At 43.7% G+C, this 17,634-nt stretch overlaps 1 protein-coding gene across 1 annotated transcript in view; it reads right to left on the reverse strand.

The window, feature by feature from the left end:
• The window catches only part of NOL9 (nucleolar protein 9), a 132,673-nt gene that overhangs the window by 33,056 nt on the left and 81,983 nt on the right, over positions 1-17,634 (reverse strand). Inside the window, exon 9 of the mRNA XM_069240091.1 lies at positions 7,753-7,864. Within this exon, the coding sequence (XP_069096192.1) occupies positions 7,753-7,864 (112 nt within the window). The remainder of the gene's footprint in view (positions 1-7,752; positions 7,865-17,634) is intronic.

Consider the following 17,634-nt stretch of genomic DNA (forward strand, 5'->3'; position numbering starts at 1 on the left):
GTTCCGAGATTCTGGGAGGCTTGACTCTTGATTTCTTTGTTGCCGAGCCTTCGCTCCTGTTGTGTCGACCGTGTCTCTAAGTCTTTTGCTTTGTGTATTAACTGAGAAATATAAACAGTATATTGGCATAGAATTCTTAACTTTGTCCTTTAAAACTAGACCTGAACTCCCTTGCCCCCCAACTCCCTCCCCTCCCCTCCCCATACTTCCCCCCAGAAGCATCTGTCGCCCATATATATAACACCTCACTTCTAGAACTAGTGAAGTGGTTTTTCAACTGGTTGAGCTGTGGTATTGGTGGTGGACCCCTCTATATTGTCGGATCTTAGATAAATATACAATGGTTGGTAGGTAATTTCATTAGGCATTGCGTTCTTCTTGTCAGTGATTTAGTTCTTTTCCGGAGCAGTTCTCGGTCTATGGGATCACAACATCGGGCTGCGGGACAAGTCTATGTCCTCCAATGTCTCTGGTAGGGGATGGGCCGCATCTTGTGGATTTTGGGAGTGTGTCCAGAGTTCTCCAGTGATTGTGGGTTTCGTGGTTCCGATCGGCGGGTCTCCAGGGGGGACTCCGAACGGGATCCACGTCTTTCTTTTCACCGCCGGGAGCGAGTGCCTTGGTGTCGGTCGGACTGTTGCCCCTCTTGGTGAGCTAGCATTATTTTGGGTACTGGTCGTGGTCTTGGTTTGTGAGTGCCCAGCGGGATCTCTTCCGTCAGCCATGCCCACGCCACGGCCGGCTGTTCAAAGAAGTAAGTCTTGTTACCGTAGATTACTCGGAGTCTCGCTGGGAATAAGATACGGTATCGAATGTCCATTGATCTTAGTTTTTGTTTCACTTCGATAAATGAACGACGTTGTTGCTTTACTTCATACGTGTAGTCTGGGAAGAGGAGGACCTTCGCTCCATTGCAAAGAAGATCTCCTTTGGAGCGTGCTTCCTGTAGCACGATGTCTGTGTCTTTGAAGTTAAAGAGGCGGATATTACCGGCCGGGCGGGGGTTTCGCACTGAGTGATCTGTGAGCTCATTCAATTTTGAACCATGGTGTGAGGCGGTCCGTTGGCATCCAGGATTTGAACCAATCCTCAAGGTATGCGGCCAGGGCTGATTCCGCAGTTGCTTCAGGAAGACCCACCATGCGGAGGATGTTGCGTCTCGATCTATTCTCAGCGTCTTCTGCCCTCCTGTGCAGCTCGGTAGTACGCTTGGTCAGTGCCGACACTTGTGTTTTAAGGGCCGTTATTTCATCTTCCGTCGTGGAGATTCTGGATTCAGCTTCTGTAATTCGGGCCGTTGCATTGTGAAGGTCTTGCCGGGCCTAAGCAACATCCACTCTTACTTCACCTATTTTGGATTCTACAGCCATGAAGAATTGCTGCCAAGTCACCAGACGTTGTCCGAGGTTCGCCGCCTACACTTGGGGTCGGGTCTTCTGTCCGGGAGCTCGTTGAGCCCGTGGTAAATTGGTCTATGCGAGTTTGTGCCACCGCTTGTTTGGCTGATTTGTTTTTGCCCATGATATCTGGCTCTAGTTTTGGCCACACGAAGGTTTCAGCGATTGATTGATCACGTATGTCGATGCAGTCTTCTCGGTTTAATTTAGAATCAGGTGGAGGTCCTTTGGAGATCTGATCTATTTCCGCCACGCCACTCCGTGTGTTGAGAGTCAAACAGATTCAGAGATACAGAGTTTTAGTCTCTCAGCTTCTAGTTTATCCTTCTTTTTTGAATGCCGTAGCTGGGTTTCCCAGGCGATCCCAGGCATTTCCACGTCTGGCCGGGGGAGGTCAGGAGGAGGGAATACCCGCCGGAGAAGAAGCGGAGGAGGGCCGGTCCCTGTTATCCACAGTGCAGCATCTTCCAAGGCCAGGTCCTCACTTTGGCAAAAAGTTGGTGGGGGAGGGAAGGAGGGGAGGTGGGTGTATATTTCTCTTGCTTTGTGGCTATTTTCTATGTTTTAGTCTCTGGTTGGTCCTTCCAGTTCATGCACGGCTTGTCTTTGTCCCTGCCCTTGTCCCCTGTTGCCCAGCAAGTGGATTCCAGTAGTGGTTGTTTGGCCCCTTCTCCGTCTCAGACACCCAGCAGGGCGCGCTCACAGGCCCAGGGTCTCCCGGGGGCCGATCTCGGTCGCAGTGTGTCTCCGGCCATGGGGCACACCCTCTCCTTCCCCCAAGGGCCCCCAGCCAGGAGCGCAGGCGTTCAGGTTTTCCCGTCCACCGCCGCCTCCTCGTTCCCAAAGGTCAGTGCTTCAGCTTTAGCTCTGGGCTGCCATTTTGGATGGTGGCGGCTGTAGTCAGGGTTCAGGGAAACCCGCCAATCATTTTGGGGTGGAGCGGCAGAACTTCAAGGGGGCTCCGACAATGTTGATGAAGTCGGATGGTGATTCCTACATGAGGCGGATGATGGCGGGGTCCGGAGCCCTACGAGAGTGCGACCGCCATCTTGACGCCTTGGCCACGCCCCCACCATACAGTCATTTTAATTACTATATGTTAATCTACCACCACTGCGCACAGGCTTCGGCCATGTGTGGCGGGGGTTGCCGGAGGGCCTGCAGCCAAGCCCTTATAACTACCAAACCCTGTGTCGCTCACTGCCTTTGGCCGTAAGCAGCAGGGTTTGGTCACAGGGCTGGTCTCGGTCAGTGAGTGGTTGTATGAGTGGGAGTGGAAGTGGAAGTGGAAGTGGAAGTGAGAGAGAGAGAGAGAGAGAGAGAGAGAGAGAGAGAGAGAGAGAGAGACAGAGAGAGAGAGAGAGAGAGAGAAAGAAAATATATATGAGTGGGCACATGAGTGAGTGCAAGTATGAGTGAATTAATTAGTGTATGAATGAGACTGTGATTTCCCCTTTAATATCTCAAACTACTGAACGGATTTACACCAAATTAGCAGAAGCACACTCTGCGTACCGAAAGCTAGCTTTCTGCCAATTTGACGAAATTACGTCCAGTGGTTCAGGCTGTAGTCGTGTTCAAAGATCCTATAGGAATTAACATGGGAAACACACTTTGTTTTCCCCCTCTCCCCTCCCTTTTTCTCGACTCCTGCTTGACGGATCATCCCAAAACTTTTCTTGCACAACAAGAATCACCAAAACATGTTTTGGGGGGATATTTCACAAAGATACGTCAAACGGTGCCAAAGCTATAGGCAAGTAAAAAAAATATGCAAACATGGTCCTAACTATAACAACCTACTAATTTTTTATATATATATATATATATATATATATATATATATATATATATATATATATATATATATATATATATATATATATATATATATATATATATATATATAAATAAATAAATATATCCCTTCCTAGCCAACTCCAAAAAAAATGGAGCCACACAACTACAGAAAACGAGTCTGTTGTAGTCGAGACAACATCAGTACTATTAACAGAAGGGTCAGTTGGCACTGGGCAAGGACCGCAAGCAGAAATGTGGTTAAAACCATCCCAGAAGTAGCCAGATGACCATGACATAACCAGGAAAGAATGGGTAAAAGCCACCTCTGGAGCAGAGACACCACTAAAGCCTGAAAAAGCTGGATATGGATCAGGTAACGTCGGAAGGGGAGACAGAACAGAGCCAGACACAGGCGTCAGACCCATGTCAATCAAACCAGAACAAGATTTCAAAGGGGATGCAGAGAGCGAAATCTGGCTTACTGACTAGATGACCTGTCCCACAGCCAAAAGCAAAATCAAAAGAAGACAATATTAGATATGTACTAAGCTTAACGCAGGAAGATTTTTCTGGGGACAAAGGTGCCTTGTCATTTCAGTCCTGAGAAGAAGACATGACAAGGTATAGACTTTATTGTGGAGTCAAACTTGAAGAGATACCTCCCGGTCCATGAATTACAGTCAACAGCAGAAAGAAACCATGCGCGGGAGCAGATCTGGAGGGGTGAGTGTGGGAACCCGAAGAAGATTTTTAAGTGCGACTTCTATGAAAATGTAACCTTTCGGTGGAGGGACTGCCTTTAAATTACAGCAAAAAAAAAATAAAAAAATACTACAAATTTCAACAAGTGCAGGAAAAAAAAAAAGATCTGGCAGAGCTCAACACTCTGTATGTTGCCCTGTAAAATTACATTGAGGGTGGTACAGAATAATGATAGAGCCATGGTGACACCTACATGTTAAGAAGAGCTCTTAACTGTATTAGATCCAGTATCGTTCCTGTGGAGAATTCAGGATGTCTGTAATTTACAGGCAGAAATATCAATCAGATATACATTTGCCATCTGTACAGCATCTACTGATCCCACACAAGACACAACTTCACACACTATATAGCCTACATAGGTAAGGAGAGGCATGAATAACAGTTACTGGTCAGATTGGAGGTTACAAAAGAAAGCTATAAAGGCAAGCTTCCACCATGGGAGTAAAAAAGAAGCAATCAACATCCATCATAGAAAACCCAACCCTCTCCCTCTGTGAGCATGAAAATAAATTTTACAAATGCAAAAACTGATTGCTCAGATAAAACTGATGCCACGAAGTACACTGTTGATTTAGGTCATTGGCTCCATTGTTTAGAGCAGTTTTTAAATCAGCTAAGCAATTTTATGTGAGAAACTAAATTTATGTTCGGTCAATAATATAAATTCAGACCAGATCGGGGTACCGTCAGCCCTTATATCAATTTAGGATGACCTAAAATACCCAGCGGACAGGAACAGAGTGGCTGCTTTATTGCTCCTTGATCTATCAGCACCATTTGACAGTGTTCCCAGCCTGAAGCCAAGGAACTTCGATGCTGCAGTTTATATCAAGAGATGTGAGAGACATAGAAGTAACAATGGTCTCTAATCTATCCCTGATGTCACATGACAATGAAATCTCTAGCCTCACTCCTCTGATCTCCAACTATACTATGCCAATGGCTAATATCTTGGTGCACCCTACTTCATCAAACACAACATTGAACAAATCCAAAATGCTGCAGCAGGGAACACATGATGATAGTCCTGCATAACTAAACTGGGGCCTAGAGGTACATGATCAATTTTGGAATTATAATTGTCTAGAGACCCTCCCAAGGAAAGGACAACTATTTAAGCAAATTAACGTTGAGCAATAAAAACATAATACATACAGAGCTAGCACCACAGATCGCCAACTTACCATAAAAAAATCCCTAGGAGGCTTCACTTCCTTGGCACAAGGACCAAGCTCTGGAACTCATTGCAACCCAAGATTCAAAGATACCAAGAGGCATTTAAAGGTCACAAAAATGGTGAAAACATGGTTGCTCCCAATATAATTACATCAAACTCTGATCCTGGGAAATAACCAAGAACAACTGCACCTCCCTCTACCATAATACGTCTATTCCAGAGCTAGGCAACAGTCCTGACCAGCACATCATGGTAAAAAGACAAAGGCACTCAACGCAAACTGGGAAGCTGCAGCTAGCCAAGCCTCGCAATGACCGACAAAGTGGAAGAACATAACTGCCTCATCTCAACGCAAGATATACCTCTGAAAATCAAGGCCAGAAGTACCTACTGTCATTTACCACCAGAAGATTCACAACCTACCTAATAGGACTCTTAACATCAGCTGCTCACACATCACAGACTTACTAAGCAATGTCTACCCACTTCCTACCTATAACCAAGATGGAGGACAGTAACCCTAGTCTTTATGATGCTAGTCTCAGTCTCAATTTGAGGTTATCCATGTCACCATATGATATCAAACACCAATTCATTATCTGAGGCGACAGGCATATAATGAAAGAATTGACATTTGGAACCTTCCCCCACCAAGTCAGAATACTCAAAACTAAACCGACAGACCTACCATACCAAAAAAAGTCCATAAATTGAGGTTCACTGGAGAATTCAAACATATTGTCCCATGCAGGTCACAAAGTCAAATACTCTGTGCGTCAACATCCTAGAACTGGCAAAAAGAATGATGATGCAGTGTTTCTTGGCAAGTTTCTTCAGTAAGGGCCATATGTACTAACTTATTTTCTTGTAGCAAACACTGTGAATTGGAAATTCTCAGGGTTTGCAACAAGAAACTAAGTTTTTCTAATGTTCTGAACCCATTTAGCATATCAGTAAATGTTAGTGATTTGCTAAATGAGTTTCGGAAATCTTACGCAACCCGCTTTGGGACAGGCGTGCTCAAGACATCTCCTCCAAACAGCAATTCCTTATAGTGTGTATGTGTATATATGTGTATATATATATACACATACATACATATACCTCAAAGGAAGTGGTGACCTGTTCTCCTTTCTACCCTTTGTGAATGGTCTAAATAAATTTTTAGGAGTGGGCAATGGTTCATAGAACTACAGTGTACTCTTCAAAAGTTTTACAAATATGTTTTCCTTTAGGGAAAACGGGCAGCATTAAAAAGAAAAATGCCTTTTTTTTTAAAGCATCCTGGCCACCATTTCAGTGATGGCAAAAAAACAATGTGGGCTGCAATTTGCAACGCCACTTATTAATATTCATGAGGTAGGTCCAACTCTGATCCACTGCGATTCAGTATTTGGTGAATTGACCTATTAGTACATCCGTTTGCAATGTAACATTTGATTCGCTAAAGTTCTGTGTGCAAACTGTGACCACGTTTACCGGATACAATGTACATAAATGTGGACCTAGATGTCTCATAATGGCAAACATATAAACTACACTTGTTAGCTCGTCTAGATTCCCAAAATCAGAGTGGACGACCTGCCAGAGCCAGCATGGGAAATCTGATTGAGAACATATAAAGTTACTTTTTTTAAGAGATGAGTCTGCAAACCTAATCAAAGCTGCCAGCATGAAACAAATATAAAACTTGTGTTTCTCACTTCCTTGGCCATTGCACTGCTAAGCGTGGTGTACCACAAAACAATAAAACCTCTGTGGTCATCACGCATGATACAGACACACTTTACCATGTAGGCTGAAAGCAAAAACACGCTTTCAGCCACACACCCATATGGTGTGGAGTGCTGTATGTGTGGATAAACACCTGACACCCAGCGCTGGGTTAGTAAATATTACACAAATACTATATTACAATAAGTGTAAGGTATCAGATCTAGTAAAAGGTGGCCATGACAATACATGAAGCACTGTATTGGAACCAGAAAAGTAAAACATTCTCAAAGTCACTTTACATACCATAGGTTACTCAGGGATGCAAAGCTTGCCAAGCCAAAACGGTATGCAATAAGCCGAGTGTGTATCATACTTTCACTAGAAGCATCTAGGGTTTAAACATATTGGACTGTGATCTCAGTAATCTGCAATCTGATCAAGTCTGTTTCCATTATGTGACTCAGTACCCAAAAAACACAAAACAAAAATCAGTCTTGGTTGAAAATATTCTAAAGATATTTATGAAACATTATTTGAAATATGCCACACATCATCAAGCTTTCTACCAAATCAAACAAGACTCACCCAAACATACCTTCAAAGTTAGATAAGTCCCAAAAAAAAAAAAACTAACAAGCCCACCCCCCCCCCCCCCCCCACCCCAACTCTCTCACCTAACACCTCAACTAGTGTTGGGGGTGAGACACACCTGTTTCCTAGCTTAACAAGTAATGTTCTTACTAGTACTTCAAAGTCAATGCAAAACGATCCCTGTTTTGATTTAGCACCATACAAAACACCCCCCTCAAACAAGAAAATCTTATAAATGATATAATAAAATATTTGTATGTACTTCTGTCAGTTGATCTGAAACCTAAGTTCTTTGATAATGCTCACCTGGTAGGGTATCAAGCCGTTCAAAGAAAGTGGCCGTTCAAGTTCTGCAGGTTGTAGTTTGCTAAGGTAACCCAACATTGCCAAATCTCGCAGTATATTGCTATGGCACCGCCTGAAAGAATAACGTACAAGAAAAATGTTAGCTTGGCATCTAAACACATGCTTAATGCTTGCATAGATCCGCAAAGTATGGGAAAACAGACTCACATTGACCAAGCATTCAATATGCCTCTTAGAATTTTTCTTAACACTCCACAGGACTTCCATAAAACAAAGACTCTAGAGCACACATTGTCTACAAAGCAAAACAGGACTCCTGAAGCTTTCCAATTATTGTGATTAACTATGCAGTTCGACAATTTGGGGAATCAATAAAGTTCTAAATCTTTGGCAGGGGACTTAAATTGGGCATTATGATTATAAGGATTTGCTCCTACCTTAAGAGAAGAGAGATGTTGTTAAGGTAAAAATTTGTGTGGAAAGCCTTATAGGATCCTCTTGATTTTTTTTTTTTTTTTAAAGATTGGATTGTTAGGATGTCTGCTTTCCAGCGAAGTGTAAGCCAGCAGAAAGGTTATATCTCCTGAGGTTGGATAATGAAGACATGCAATCTGTCTGCGCAACACCAGTGTGGAAGAGGATTTGGCCAATGCTGGGTTATTAAATCACCATCAGATCTTTGGTATTTGAAAGATAGAGTTCCGAATCAGCAGTAGCTGGCTGCAGAACCTCCATCAGGTGGTTGGCTTTATTCTCCTCAATCTGCAATGTAGCTCTAATACTTATGCTCCTTTTTTCAGAACTGCTGTAAAATATACCACAATCACGGAAGGTGTCCTGAAAGGCACTCAAATTCTGCCTCCGGAGAGGCATCTAGAGATTGCATTCAGGACAGCAATATAAAGAAGTTCGTTTGGTGGGAGGCAACAAGCTGGCGGCCTCACTACTGTCATCACTGCAGTCAACAACATGTGGCATCTCAACACGTCTCAAGTCCGTGTTGAAAATGTTGCCTGTGTAACGCTAGCCTTCATCCCTGGGCAAGGGCTGTTCTTTGCATTGTGCCTCCATCATCAAGGCCTGTGCTTGCCTCCTGAAGTGTATCAAAACAGCCTTAGTCTTTGGCATGAGTGCCCAAGCCAGGGTTGGCACCACCTGAATTTTAGGAGGCGGTGCTACTCTAGAGGACAACTACTGGGGCGACCGGTACCTAGAGACAGCCCACCAGCAGTGTTCCAGCTTGACATCTTGCAGGTTTCATGTGACTAAAAGGCACACCAGAAGGATCAGAGGCACCACTCAAGAGCACCTTCATGGCCTGTGTAAAGACAGAGCCCTGTGCGGGAACCTTCGTGTGAACTGGAGGAAGTCTGGGTTCTGAGGTGACCTCACCTAACTCCAGCTTGAAGAAAGTGGCCTAGAGATGTAACCCTTGTGAGTAAACGGCCCCAGGGCATGGAGTTGTCAGGCATGTGCCACGTATTACACTTCCTCTGTAAGAAAGGAAGAGGCCTGGACTTTGGACTTAGATCAAGAGTATAAACGACACCAAATCGAGAGTTGTGCAGCCACACCATGAAGAGCCTTGCCTCCTACTCCTTTATGGCCTTGGAGTGGAGAAGGTCATATTGATCGCACCACTTTTGGGGGGTGGGGAGGGGTGGGGGGGGTCGAGGGTCGACACATCCAGCCTAGAACTGCAATTTCTTATTTTGAAGGGAAAAAAGGTTCCATAGAGAGCCACTCCGGATATGTGAGGGGCATGGAAAATAAAGAAGTGGTGTCAGAGTGTCGGTATACTGTGCCAGTGAGGTCGTGTGTAATGTGATACCAGACACTAAGACAGAGCTTATTACCACCTACAGGCACAGACAGGCCACTGTAAGGATTCCAGATCCATTCTGGCACCTTGGGATAGTCTTTCAAACACAGAAGAATCTCTAGGTAGAAGAATCAATCACAACTATTGTTATAAGTAAACAACTTGCTTATTTTGCTTTGAGATAGATATAGATATATATATATATATATATATATATATATATATATATATATATATACAGGGAGTGCAGAATTATTAGGCAAGTTGTATTTTTGAGGATTAATTTTATTATTGAACAACAACCATGTTCTCAATGAACCCAAAAAACTCATTAATATCAAAGCTGAATATTTTTGGAAGTAGTTTTTAGTTTGTTTTTAGTTTGAGCTATGTTAGGGGGATATCTGTGTGTGCAGGTGACTATTACTGTGCATAATTATTAGGCAACTTAACAAAAAACAAATATATACCCATTTCAATTATTTATTATTACCAGTGAAACCAATATAACATCTCAACATTCACAAATATACATTTCTGACATTCAAAAACAAAACAAAAACAAATCAGTGACCAATATAGCCACCTTTCTTTGCAAGGACACTCAAAAGCCTGCCATCCATGGATTCTGTCAGTGTTTTGATCTGTTCACCATCAACATTGCGTGCAGCAGCAACCACAGCCTCCCAGACACTGTTCAGAGAGGTGTACTGTTTTCCCTCCTTGTAAATCTCACATTTGATGATGGACCACAGGTTCTCAATGGGGTTCAGATCAGGTGAACAAGGAGGCCATGTCATTAGATTTCCTTCTTTTATACCCTTTCTTGCCAGCCACGCTGTGGAGTACTTGGACGCGTGTGATGGAGCATTGTCCTGCATGAAAATCATGTTTTTCTTGAAGGATGCAGACTTCTTCCTGTACCACTGCTTGAAGAAGGTGTCTTCCAGGAACTGGCAGTAGGACTGGGAGTTGAGCTTGACTCCATCCTCAACCCGAAAAGGCCCCACAAGCTCATCTTTGATGATACCAGCCCAAACCAGTACTCCACCTCCACCTTGCTGGCGTCTGAGTCGGACTGGAGCTCTCTGCCCTTTACCAATCCAGCCACGGGCCCATCCATCTGGCCCATCAAGACTCACTCTCATTTCATCAGTCCATAAAACCTTAGAAAAATCAGTATTGAGATATTTCTTGGCCCAGTCTTGACGTTTCAGCTTGTGTGTCTTGTTCAGTGGTGGTCGTCTTTCAGCCTTTCTTACCTTGGCCATGTCTCTGAGTATTGCACACCTTGTGCTTTTGGGCACTCCAGTGATGTTGCAGCTCTGAAATATGGCCAAACTGGTGGCAAGTGGCATCGTGGCAGCTGCACGCTTGACTTTTCTCAGTTCATGGGCAGTTATTTTGCGCCTTGGTTTTTCCACATGCTTCTTGCAACCCTGTTGACTATTTTGAATGCAACGCTTGATTGTTCGATGATCACGCTTCAGAAGCTTTGCAATTTTAAGAGTGCTGCATCCCTCTGCAAGATATCTCACTATTTTTTACTTTTCTGAGCCTGTCAAGTCCTTCTTTTGACCCATTTTGCCAAAGGAAAGGAAGTTGCCTAATAATTATGCACACCTGATATAGGGTGTTGATGTCATTAGACCACACCCCTTCTCATTACAGAGATGCACATCACCTAATATGCTTAATTGGTAGTAGGCTTTCGAGCCTATACAGCTTGGAGTAAGACAACATGCATAAAGAGGATGATGTGGTCAAAATACTCATTTGCCTAATAATTCTGCACTCCCTGTATATATATATATATATATATATCTATCAAAACAAGGCCCTTTCAGGGTTAGAGTGATGCATAATTTATGCAAAAAAACCAAAGGAGAACTCTGGGAATGGCTTTTTTCATTTTACAGCTCGGCGAGGATGACACTGTGTCAATCCTATGCTTAAAGATTTTGCTGTACAAATGGCAAAAGACGGTCATTATCTAGCTCGGCGTGGATAGCACTGTGCTGATCCTATGCTTAAAAACTTTGCTAGATAAGCAGACATTTGAGGTGAGCAAATTGCAGGGTGCTCCTTACTAGAGCTGCTCTCCACCTAAATTTGGGAACTTCCCAGAGTTCCTTTGTTTTTTGCATATATATATATATATATATATATATATATATATATATATATATACACACACACACACACACACACTTATTATTTTTTTTTTTTTCAGATACTGTGTGTCAATTACAAAAACAATCTCTTTCTATGAAAGTAGGAGATGTAGAGATCACAGCTTCCTTCGCACGATTTGAAAAGCTTTGCCACGCTGCCCCTTCTCGGCTTTCTGAGCTACCTTGTGCACTTCATCCATTTAACTCAAAAACCTGAGTCCAGTGAAGATGCTACACATTGTCAATGTGCGCCAAATGTTCATCTCAACCAACCTATTAGAATACAAGCAGTTAGTGGTAGCCATTTTCATTATATGGGCAGTGTTGTATACCTTTACCCTCCTGGGGAGATTGTTTCTGCCCCCTTTCTAATAAACTCTGTGGAGTTCCATGCTGACTGGATTCTATACTTCCCCACTTGGCGAGTAGAATGTGTGAATAAAGTGTTCCACACATATTGTGTTACCAGGAGAACATTTGCAGAGGTATTCCTGTTAGTGCAAGGAAAAAATGGTGGCTCCACATTAAGCTATCAGTCGATTTTGTGAACATGAAAACATGCACGTTTCCTGCCCCTGGATCCTCAGTTCATCAAACCACAGAGGATTACATACCCTGTCATCAAAACATTTCATGAGCAATAGTTTCTGACCACCCCTTTCCCATTTGTCAACTGTGGGGTATCGCTTAGCAACAGAGACACTGGCCAAAAGTCTTGTTTAGGCTTGTACTCACCTCTCCCCTGCCGTTCCAGATGGCTGCAGAAACCGTACCAGAATGTGAGCAGTTTTTACATTTTGTTAGTTTGTTTTTGGTTAGTTCTGGCAGTGCCTGCAACGAAGGATACAGATTGCCATCCCATGAACCAGCTAATCATACTTCAGCTGTGTTACATGTATAATGCGCTTATGGCATCAATTTAACGGAATACAATTCTTAGTTCAGTGTCCAATGCTCGTCTCAACAAGGACTGTCCTTGTGTCAAGGAAGGAGAAAATGATGCAAAGAAATGATCAATTTTCCTAAAATTGTAGCCCTATCAATGAATGACTTTACAGCTCGCTTAAAGTCCTGCTTGTATTGAGTGATTTTTTTGCCAGTAGTGAATTATGAACGATTGGTAACCATGCACTTTCATTTACGTGGACTTTGGATGTCATCAACACAACTCTGCCTTTGTGTACCTGTATAAACTGCTTTTCAGTTGTCAAACCGTTTAGTTCATTCAACGTACATAACAATATTATTACACTTAAAAACCATCTGAAGCATTATTTATTTTAATGAATATTTTAATGCATACTTATGCCTTGATTAACTAATCGGGTGAATGCTAAAATGAATCCCAAACAGCTGGTGAAGGTCTTTGTTTATAAATGTTCCGTTTCAGACCTTCAATAAAGGTATGAATAAACAACATTCTAAAAAGACAGACTATTTTCTTAATGCCTGCTCTCAGAGCAAGTACATCTACCAAAGCTTAAAGCAACATCAGTGAAATGCAACACATATAAAAAGATGTTGTGCACTGCAACTGTAAGCAAGGCACTGCAAAACAAATGTTCCCATTTAGTGGATTAACATTGGTTGGCCTACTGGCTTCAAATAAAACCTCAACCATATTTTATGGTGGAGTGAAAGTCTAAGACTACAGGGCACCACCCACCACAACGTACAGGTTTTTTCAGGTGCATCAAGATACAAAAACATAAAATTTAAAAACTAGAGTTGCAATGAAATCCCACTCTTCTACCACCTTACAATGGAGTTACTTTAATGTGGTTTGTGCCCACTTAATCAAAATTAGTATTGATCTCCAGTACCAATGTTCGTGAACTTCCAATTTTGAAATGTTGCACTCTCGCTCTCTATTTTATATATCATGTATATATATATATATATGGGGTACAAATTAATGTGTGAATCAATTCTTTGGACACTTTAAGATGGCCGCCACACTATGAGTTTTATGGTTGATGTATTTAAGAATTGTCCGTCATCTATGTTTGTGATTATTTGGTTTTTAAGGTGAGCACTTTAGCAAAAATTTAACCAGGAGTAAGGCGGATGCCGAAACGCGTTGGATGTTTCATGCTGGAATAAATTAATTCAAGGAATACTGTATTTTGGAGGTGTCCTGGTTCTCCTGTTATTTCAAGGGAGTGTTTGAAGATATATATATATATATATATATATATATATATATATATATCTATATATCTATACCATCACACAGAATTCTACTTCCGGGCTAGAGACGCAGCGGCATAGCACAGATTCAACCACAGCTGAAAATGCTGGGTGGTCAAACGTTTATTAGATGAACGCTAACATTTTCAAAAAGTGTAAACAACAATTAACAAGCATTTGTAATGCAAAAGGTCTCGCATTTCTCAGAGTTAGAGCTATTAGCAGTTGTAAACTCCCAACCGGACTTTTCTTGCCACATTAAATGGAAAAAAAGAGCACAATCGTGCTGCTACAGTTCACTCGTAGTGAAACCCATCGGCAAAAGTGCAATTATCTATGTAACCGGCAAAAGTGCAATTAACTATGTAACAGGGTCGATGTCATGCAAAGCACTCGACTTCTGCCAAGCGTGATCGCGCTGCGAAAAAAGATAAAAAGTAGTCCACAAACCAGACAGAAAACAGCAAGCCTCATACGTTTTCAGTACTTGGTCGCTGCGCTCGAGGAGGGCTAACCACTGGAAAAGCCATGACTTATGCATGCCTTCCATTAATGAAAGCAAGCCCACGAACCAATGAAAGACACTGACGTGACATGGACGGGGCTCCGAGGCCTTTTCCAACTACTAAAGCGTCTCGCAGGCGATACGCATGCGCAAGCACATGCAACGCAGGCTCGACACTAAAAATTAAACAGAGGCTGCATTCCGGCTACATGACTTCAATTGGGCCTCACAAACCATTACAATGGACATTATTTATGATTTAGCCCTTTCTCAACCTTGTTGGCCCTTTACCACTAGACCTACAACCCTCTGCCACCTTTTCAGGTAAATACGGCATCCATTATCTTGAGCTAATTAGTCACTGCTCAGGCACAACACATTACACAGCCGATATGCCTTTCAACCTCATCAATGCTCCCTTGCTAAACTTGTAACCTCCTGTCACAGTTTCAGCTAAGTTAGTCATCCATCATCTTGGTGTAATAACTTACGGATCAAATGTACAGGTTACTTACCTTCTGTAATGATATATCTGGTAGAGACATATTCTAGTTGCAGATTCCTCACCTTTTGAATTACCCCAGGCATTATTGGCTCCAAAAACTTTTTCTTCAAGCAGTACCTCTGCACCCCGTAAGGTGGCGTCAGTCGACTACGCAGGTGTTGGTGGCATTGTGCTCGCCGTGATGACGTTGCAGTCCTATATAGGTGTCACCCCGGCGTCCTGACGTCCGTTTCATTTCACGACTTTCCACGCCAGAAGCGCGGAGCCATAAAGAACACTGATAGTGGTGCGCTAAAACAAGGTCCCGCCCCTCAAAATCAGTTCGCAAAGCGGGGAGGATGGGCAGGTCGGTAAGGAATCTGCAACTAGAATAGGTCTCTACCAGATTTATGGTTACCGGAGGTAAGTAACTTGTACATCAGATAGAGACTTCTAGTTGCAGATTCCTTAACTTTTGAACAGATATCCGAGCAATACCATCCCCGGAGGTGGGCTGCAAACCAAGATCACACCAGGAAGTCCTGTAGGACCGAACTACCAAAGTAGCTGTCCCTACAGACCTAAGTGTCCAGGCAGTAGTGCTTGGTGAACGTGTGCAGAGATGCCCACGTGGTTGCCTGACAGATATCCAGGACTGGAACGACTCGTGCTAATGCTGTGGTAGCTGCAGTTGCTCTGGTTGAGTGAGCTCACAAGCCCTCAGGGGGTTGCTTCTTTGCCAAAGCGTAGCACATTTTGATGCATAGGAGGACCCATTATGAGATGGTTCTCTTTTGCATCGCTTTCCCTTTTGTTACCCCAACATATCCTACAAAGAGTTGATCGTCCACCCGGATGTCTTTAGTACGATCACGGTAGAACGCCAATGCTCTTTTTGGGTCCAGACAGGGGAGTCTCTCCTCCTCATGTGAGGGATGTGTGGGTGGATAAAAAGTAGGCAAGGTGATGGATTGACCTACATGGCAGGGAGTTACTACTTTAGGGAGAAAAGAAACCCTAGTGCAGAGTACCACTTTGTCAGGATGTACTGCCAGAAAAGGTGATTTAGATGAGAGCTTGGAGCTCACTTACCCTGCAAGCAGAGGTAATGGCAACCAAGAAGGCAGTCTTGATGGTTAGGAGCCGTAAAGGACAGCTATGAAGTGGCTCGAATGGAGTGCACATCAGATATGTGCGAACCAAATTGAAATCCCATTGGGGCATGATAAATGGGATAGGTGGGAAGAGCTGTGTAAGGCCTTTGAGAAACCTCCCGACAATGGGAGATTTGAATAAAGAAGGTTGGTAAGGTAGTCTCAGGAAGGCAGAGTAGCAGAAAGATAGCCCTTGGGAAGGGGGAGGGTGGCAAGGCAGAGCCCTATTGGGCAAGAGAGTGAAGAAAGAGCAGAACTTCAGAAAGAGGTACAGAGAGAGGATCGACAGATTTGTCGATACACCATGCAACAATTTTTTTCCAATGACAGGCGTTTACCGTTTTGGTGGAGGGACGCCTGGCTGCCAAGATGACATTACAGACTTCAGCGAAAAAGGTCATAAGCTCAATCTCCACGCAAGGAGGCGGAGAGTGGACAGGTTCGGTGGATGACCCTCCCTTGCTGCTGCAACAGAGGATCCTCCCGAATGGGCAGTCTGCTCGGAGGAGCTATGGTCATTCTCAAGAGCTCGGGATTTCAAAACTCTTGGTGCCCAGTCCGGAGCCACCAGGATAATTTGGGCCTGGTCTTGCCTAATCTTCTTCAGAACTCTCGGCATAAGTGGTATGGGCGGAAAGGTGTATAGGAGGCCTGAGCTCCACTCGAGACAAAAGGCGCTGCAGAGCGAGTGCTGCCTTGGAAACTCCAACGCCCAAAACAGCTGACATTGTGCATTCTCTGCGGAGGCGAAGAGATCTAACCAAGGCTTTCCTCACTGCTGAAAGAGTCCTTGACTCACCTCCGGATGAAGTTGCCATTTGTGATCGACTATGCATCGTCTGCTGAGTTTGTCTGCTATGGCGTTCAAAGAGCCAGCCATATGTTGAACCACCAGGGAAATATCCTGATGTTCCAGCCAAGCCCAGAGACGAAGCACCTCTTGACAAAGTCTACGATCCCACTTCGCCCTGTTTGTTGCAGTACCACATGGCCGTGAACACTTGTATTACTTTACCTTTGAGAGAGGGAAGAAATGCTTTCACTGCTAGTCAAATCGCTCAGAGCTCCAATAGATTGATATAAAGCCCAGATTCCGCCGGAGACCAGAGGTCTCTGATCTCTGCCTCTCCCATGTGGCCGCCCCATCCCAGGAGTGACGCATCTGTCACTACTGTGAGGTCTGGGTGGGAGAGAGGGATCTGCCCTTGACCCAATCTTTATTCACTAGCCACCACTGAAGATCTTTTGCAGTTCCTTCCGAGATCTGACTTTGTCAGAGAGTCTCCTTTGATGCTGCGCCCACTGGAACTTCAGGTCCCACTGCAGAGCCAGCATATGCCATCTGGCCTTTTGAACCAGAAGGATGCAGGAGGCCATGAGACCCAGCAGCCTCAGAGTAATTCTCACTGAAATCCAGGACAGAGGCTAAAACATTGGTATCATAGCCTGAATATCCTGGACTCACTTTTTTGGGAGGATAAACCCGAAACTGCACTTTATCCAGAACAGCTCCTATGAAAGGGAGCGCCTGAGAAGGAGTCATGTGTGACTTT

This window comes from Pleurodeles waltl, chromosome 6, assembly GCF_031143425.1.
Source record: "Pleurodeles waltl isolate 20211129_DDA chromosome 6, aPleWal1.hap1.20221129, whole genome shotgun sequence".
Taxonomy (NCBI): domain Eukaryota; kingdom Metazoa; phylum Chordata; class Amphibia; order Caudata; family Salamandridae; genus Pleurodeles; species Pleurodeles waltl.